Here is a 6,838-nt window from a genome sequence, read left to right as displayed (position 1 = left end):
AGAACTCAAATTCTAGTAAAAAGACCAGACTTAATGGTCTGACTGAGACTAGAGGAACCCCAGAAGACATGGCTCCCGGACTCTCTGTTAACCCAGAACTAAAACCATTCCCGAAACCAACTCTTCAGACAAAGATCAGACTGGACTATAAAACATAAAATAATACTCGTGGAGAATGTGCTTCTTAGTTCAAGTAGATACACAAGACTAAATGGGCAGCTTCTGTCTGGAGGTGGGATGAGAAGGCAGAAAGGGATAGGAGCTGGATGAATGGACACGGGAAGCGTGAGGTGGAAAGGTGGAGTGTGCTCTCACATTATAGGGATTGAAACTAGGGCTACATAACAATATGTGTATAAGTTTTTGTATGAGAAACTAGCTTGAGCTGTAAACTTTCGCCTAAAGTACAATTAAAACAAAAAAACGGGCAAAGCATATGAACAGACACTTCACCAAAGAAGACATTCAGGCAGTTGAGACACGTGAGGAAATGCTCGTGATCAAAATAAAAATCAAAATTACAATAAGATACCATCTCACCGCAACATTACTGGCACTAAGAAAAAAAAACTCAGAAAATAACAAATGTTAGAGAGTTTGCGGGGAGATTGGAACTCTTATGCACCGCTGGTGGGAATATAAAATGGTACAACCACTATGGAAAACAATATACTGCCTCCTTAAAAAGCTAGAAACAGAAATACCATACAGTCCAGCAATCCCACTCCTAGGAACATATCCTACAGAAATAAGAGCCATCACATGAATAGATATGCAAGCCCATGTGCACTGAAGCATTATTAACAATAGCAAAAAGATGGAAACAACCTAAGTGCCCATCAACAGATGAATGGATAAACAAATTACGGTGCATACACACAATGATAAAGAACAATCCATAAAACATCTCACAACATGGATAAATCTGAAGGATATTATGCTGAGTGAAATAAGTCAATCACAAAAGGACAAATATTGTATGAGATCAATATTATAAAAACCCAAAAAAAGGTTTAAACACAGAAAAAAAAATCTTTGATGGTTACAAGGGAGGGGAGGGAGGGGTGGAGAGGAGAAATCTCCAACTAGATAGTAGACAAGTGTTAACTTTGGTGAAGGGAAAGACAACACACAATGTAGAGGAAGTCAGCACAACTTAACCAAGGCAAAGTCATAGAAGCTTCCTAGACACATCCTAACACTTCGAGGAAAACCAAGTTACTGGGGCTGTGGGCTGCGGACCATGGTTTTGGGGGACTTCTAAGTCAACTGGCATACACAGTTCATAAAGAAAATGTTCTACATCCTACTTAGGTGAGTAGCATCTGGGGTCTTAAAAGCTTGCGAGCTGCGATGTAAGATACATCTATTGGTCTCATCCCATCCAGAGCAAAGGGGAATGAAGCAAACCAAAGACACAAGTAAAATATTAGTCCAAAAGACTAATGGACCACATGAAACACAGCCTCTTCTAGCCTGAGCCCATAAGAACTAGATGGTGCCTGGCTACCACCACTGACCATTCTGACAGGGATCACAACAGAGAGTCCCAGACCCAGCGGGAGAAAAAACGTAGAACAAAATTCAAATTCACAAAAAAAGACCAGACTTACTGGTCTGACAGAGACTGGAGGAATTCCCGAGACTACAGCTCCCAGACACCCTGCTAACTTAGAACTGAAGCCACCCCCAAAGTTCACCTTTCAGCTAAAGGTTAGACAGGTCTATAAAACAAACAATAACACATATGAGGAACGTGCTTCTTAGTTCAATCAAGCATAGGAGACCAAATGGGCAACACTTGCACAAAAGTTAAGATGAGAAGGCAGGAAGGGACAGGAAAACTGGACAAACAGAAATAAGGAACCCGGGGTGGAAAGGGGGAGAGGGCTGACACATTGTGGGGATTGCTACCAGTGTCACAAAACAATTTGTGTATAAATTTTTGAAGGAGAAACTAATTTGCACTGCAAACCTTCACCTAAAGCACAATAAAATTTAAAAAAGCAGAGGTCATCCAAATTCAGATGGACATTGAAGCCATAGGAGTGGATACGATCCCTATGGAGGGAAGATGGAATGTGGACTGTGACAAAAGAACTGAAATTTGTGACAAATGTTTGAAATAGTGTCAGTGAGGGAGTGAGGAGGAAAGACGCTGACCTAACTTTAGAAACCTGAGTGAGGTCTTTAAGACTAAAGGCAAAACTATACATAAGCACTGTGCTCTAGTTGGCAACCTTTCCCACAGAGGTATGGATTAACAATTCTGATACTGCTATACATGTATAATGAAATTGAACAATTAAGTAAATAAATGGCAAATGGTGGGAGCCAAGTTTCTCACTGCAGGAATAGGAGGTTACAGACAAGCAATGGGAAGAGGCTAGAATGATTCATGTATTACTAGATTAGAATTAGAGCCATCAGCATGAACTCATGTTTAGTTTAATATAGATACAGATGGTTACATATAGAAATACCTATAGACATACATATATACTCAGGTTACTATCCAAAACCATTGCCATCAAGTCAATTCCGACTCATAGCGACCCTACAGGACAGAGAAGAACTGTCCCGTAGGGTTTCCAAGGAGCTGCTGGTTGATTCGAACTGCTGACCTTGTGGTTAGTAGCCGAGCTCTTAACCACTGAGCCACTAGGGCTCATATACACACATATATTTCCGTGTTCTGTCAACTAAGAGGGCCTAGAAGCAACAACACCTTCAAACACCCAAATTTTGGTTTCTAATACCTTTCTCCAATAAAAAGAACCTGGGCTCCTTGGAGAAATGGCTGATTCTAGCACTGGGACAAGGAATATACAAGATGAGCCTGGAACATCTTATGCCAGAAAGTAAGAAAATATTAAAAAAAAAAAAAAAAAAAGAATACAGGAGCCAACTGGAAGAGGTCCCCATGACCAAAGCTGGGAATACTTTCAGCAATAAAATAAAGTAGCACTAAACTATATCCCGAAGTACAAAATACATATCCATGAGTCCATGCTGATATAATTGAATAAATACACTAATGGGGACAAATAGACAACTTTCACGTGAAAAATTCAAAAAAATTTAGGTAGGTTCCCTACCCTCAAGGAGGTAGAGCATAACCCCCACCCTTTAAGTGTCGGCTGCCCCATAGTGACTTCCTTCCAAAGAGTACAGTACAGGGGGGTGGGTAACTCTAAAATGGAGAAAACTGACATTTACCATGTCAGCCAGATGATCAAGATTAACTTCAATATAAGTCCTGTTGGTAATATATGATATGAAGTAATGAAAATGACACTTCTGTGGTCTTTCAAAAAAACAAAACAAAACAACAACAAAAAAACAGTCTCAGTCTAATCATGAGAAAAACATCAGGATTATCCCAGTTGAGGGACATTCTATAAAATATCCGACTGCTGTTGTTGTTAGGTGCTGTCCGGTAGGTTCTGACTCATAGCAACCCTATGTACAACAGAATGAAATACTGCCCGGCCCTGCGCCATCTTCACAATCGTTATGCTTCAGCCCATTGTTGCAGCCACTGTGTCAATCTACCTTGCTGAGGGTCTTCCTCTTTTTTTTTTTTAACCTGACCAGTACTCCTCAAAACTGTCAAGATATGAAAAACAAGAACGTTCCAGAAACTACCAGTCTAGAGGAGCCTAAGAAAATATTAGCATTAAATGTAATGTGGGATCCTGGAACAGAAAAAAGATTATTAGGTAAATGCTAAGGAAATCTGAATAAAGTATGGACTTTAATTTTTTAAAATTGATAAATGAAAATGACATACTATTTATAAATAATTCGTTTAATATATACTGTCTGGCACTGTAGTGGGGCTGGGGACACAAAGAAAAAGAAAAGTGCCCTATGCTCAAAAACCACTGATTCACGCAAAATAAACAATTGTGATACAAGAACAGTAGACTGTGTCTCCTAGAGGTAGTAAGAAAGGTTTGTGGGTGGAAGAATGTATCAAATAACCGACCAATAACTTCGATCAATGAAACCAAACGACCTGCTAACTCACCCCTGGAAGCCCCGCCTCCGGCCACCCAGGTCAGCGCCACTCTCTGCCCCTCCTCTGTTGTTGCCGGGATTATCCAATGGAAGGTTGGCTCCCTGTAAACCTACTATGCGCACGCGCATCGCCTGTTCGATGATTCTTCCTATCGACGTGCTCAACAGCAACTTCTTCAGCCTGGTCACTCCGCCAGCGTAGTCTACCTACTGCTGCAGTCGCCGCCGCCATTTTGGCAAAGGAAAGAGTCTGGGTCTCGGACAGCTGGAGGTGGCGTTAGTGCCTGGTACGGATCGTTTTCGCCCGCGTTAGTCCCTCCAAATTCGCCTGCCTTCGGCCACAGCCCTCGGTATTGTTCCTGTTCCCACAGGGCCCCGGTCGCTGTCCCCAATCATCCTGTCACTCTGTTCTTAGGCACTTTTTTGCTTGCTTACCCTTCAGCTCATCCCGAACCTTTGCTCCGAGCTATTATCAGACAGCGCTTATGTATGTTAAAATACCTGCTTTGGCCCTCAGATCTCTGTATCTTGGCCGCTCACCCGCCGCCCCCCTCCCCCCATTCCCCTCCCTTGGCCGATCCAAGTTGTTTTTCAGCGGTCATAAACCGGGAGGGTTCAGGGCTGCAAGGCCGCCTCGGGGCAGGAGTCTGCCCACCGCTTCAGTGCTGTAAAGGGGCTGGGGGCGAATTCTGGGCTCCCTGCGCTACCGATGGGCTTGGGTTTTGGTCCTGTCGTGTTGGAGGGACACACAGTAGGAGATAGTGGACGTTACCCGAGGTTTCTGTTGTTGTCAGAGCTGAATCTGTCACTATCCTGTTTTGTTTTGTCGTTTCCCAGGAATAACTTTTCAAAGGAAAGATTTTGCGACTGCCTTCTCCGCTGGAAATGGCCAATGTGAGTAAATTAGTCTCGTAAGAATCCTAGTAAAATAATTTGAGAACTTGTTAGGAAATCTAAGGGCGGTTTTATAATGGCATTGGTGGCACAGTGTTTATCCGGGTTAGATATATTGTATCAGAATGTCACGGGAAGCAAGAGGTGTGAAAATACGTTGTGCTTTGAAGATAGTTTGAATATTTACTTGGCCATTGCACCACCAGAGTTAAGAAAGAGCTCGGCTGCTAACCAAAAGGTCGTCAGTTCGAATCCACTAGTTTGTTCTTGGAAACTCTACGGGGCAGCTGTACTCTGTGCTGTAGGGTCACTGTGAGTCGAATCGACTCAACGGCAACGGGTTTTTGGTTTTGGTATTCACAAGTGTACTTATTCCCCAATTTAATTTTTAGAAATAGAGATTCAATGCAAAGGAACCTTTCAATATTTTAAAAACATTATTTTAGTAAATATTTAGCATCTATTTTTAAGCTTTTTTTATTCCTTTGGTTAAACTGAAGATTTTGTAAGCATAGTGTCAAAATAATTACCTTTCAGATTCTACAAAATGAGAGTAAGGAATGTTATTCACACAAACCAGAGATAATAATTGACTGCAACATGTACAGTTCATATAGTTGGGAACACAAAACATACATAAAAACAACTACAATAAAAGTAGAAAATAAAAATTTTATTTAAAAAGGTACAATACAGATTCAGAGCTTTGTTCAGAGGGGAAAGCAGAAGCCTGGGAATAACCTAATGGGAGAAGCATTTAACTTGAATTTAGAAAAATGGGTAGGATTTAGATATTTGAGGTTTAGGTGGGAGAGGGAGGAGGTATAATCAAAGAACTGCTCCTCTATCAAAAATCAGCATGCCAATTCTACCTGATTGTATATAAGATATGTGAAGATTAGTGGGAGATACATGAAGTTGGGGCCAAGTATTAGAGAGCCTTGAATGCCAAACTCGGTAATTTAGACTTTATTCTTTAAATTGGGCTATGTCATTGAGGATTTTGCCCAATAAAGTAATTTAATTAGAGCTGTACATTAACCAAGAAAAAAACCAAACCCATTGCTGTTGACTCATAGTGACCCTATATGACAGAGTAGAACTGCCCGGCGGGGTTTCCAAGGAACAGCTGGTGGATTCCAACTGCTGACCTTTTGAATAGGAGCCTGAGCTCTTAACTACTGCACCATCAGGGCTCCAGAGCTGTACATTAGGAAGATTAATATGGCAACAATTAGCCAGGATGGTATTCCTATAATTGAACATGATATATTAAGCAAGAGTCTAAAGGTGTGACTATGGGAACAGTGTATAAGAGTAGACCAATGTTGACCATGTTTTAAGATGAATTTTTACCTAGCTATAACCTGGACAGAAAGGGAGTTTTATAAGAGAAGTAAGTATGTGATACCCTCAAAAAAAAGAGGCAATAACTAAAATAGGATGATAATATATTTGAGCTAGCTTGATTTTGGTTTAAATGAATAAATGAGTTCAGTAGGGTAGATGTTTTGAAACACACTTTTATAAATTATTTTGTTGTTAGAAATTTTCATTAAAATACATTTTAAATTTTTATATTCAAATGTATTTTAAATTTTTTTGAGTTACTTTATGTGCATTATAAATTCTGAATAGGTGTTAGTAATGAAATATACGGATATGTATGTCTTCAGCGATCTGGTTAATATATATAGCAAGGTTCGTAAATGCCTATGCTTCGGGGATTAGGCAGAGTAATTTACGAGGCCTTGGTGGGGACTGTGAGGTACTGAAATACACATTTCTGATATAAAGGGATCAGCCTTCCTTCCGTTACCTACAGTGATTTGCTACTAGCTAATGCCATTTGGGAATGTGAGTCCAGTGCTGCCAGATCTAATTAGTTTTCAAGAAAAACCAAAAACTCTGATCCTTCTAT

The 6,838-nt window shown here is 40.6% G+C and overlaps 1 protein-coding gene across 2 annotated transcripts in view; it reads left to right on the top strand.

Annotated features, from left to right (window-relative positions):
• Positions 1-4,170: 4,170 nt before the first annotated feature.
• Positions 4,171-6,838, top strand: part of MMADHC (metabolism of cobalamin associated D) — a 36,499-nt gene continuing 33,831 nt past the window's right edge. Inside the window, exons 1-2 of one of the 2 annotated variants that reach the window (XM_004375372.1) lie at positions 4,171-4,310; positions 4,861-4,917. In XM_004375372.1, coding sequence (XP_004375429.1) covers positions 4,909-4,917 — 9 coding nt within the window. In that variant the 5' untranslated portion in view covers positions 4,171-4,310; positions 4,861-4,908. Of the gene's footprint in view, positions 4,374-4,860; positions 4,918-6,838 lie in introns of both variants that reach the window. The other variant, XM_023730386.1, reaches the window with a different exon arrangement.

The sequence above is a fragment of the Trichechus manatus genome, unplaced genomic scaffold (genome assembly GCF_000243295.1).
Source record: "Trichechus manatus latirostris isolate Lorelei unplaced genomic scaffold, TriManLat1.0 scaffold00036, whole genome shotgun sequence".
In the NCBI taxonomy this organism is placed as follows: domain Eukaryota; kingdom Metazoa; phylum Chordata; class Mammalia; order Sirenia; family Trichechidae; genus Trichechus; species Trichechus manatus.
This window is presented reverse-complemented; position numbering and strand designations above follow the sequence as displayed.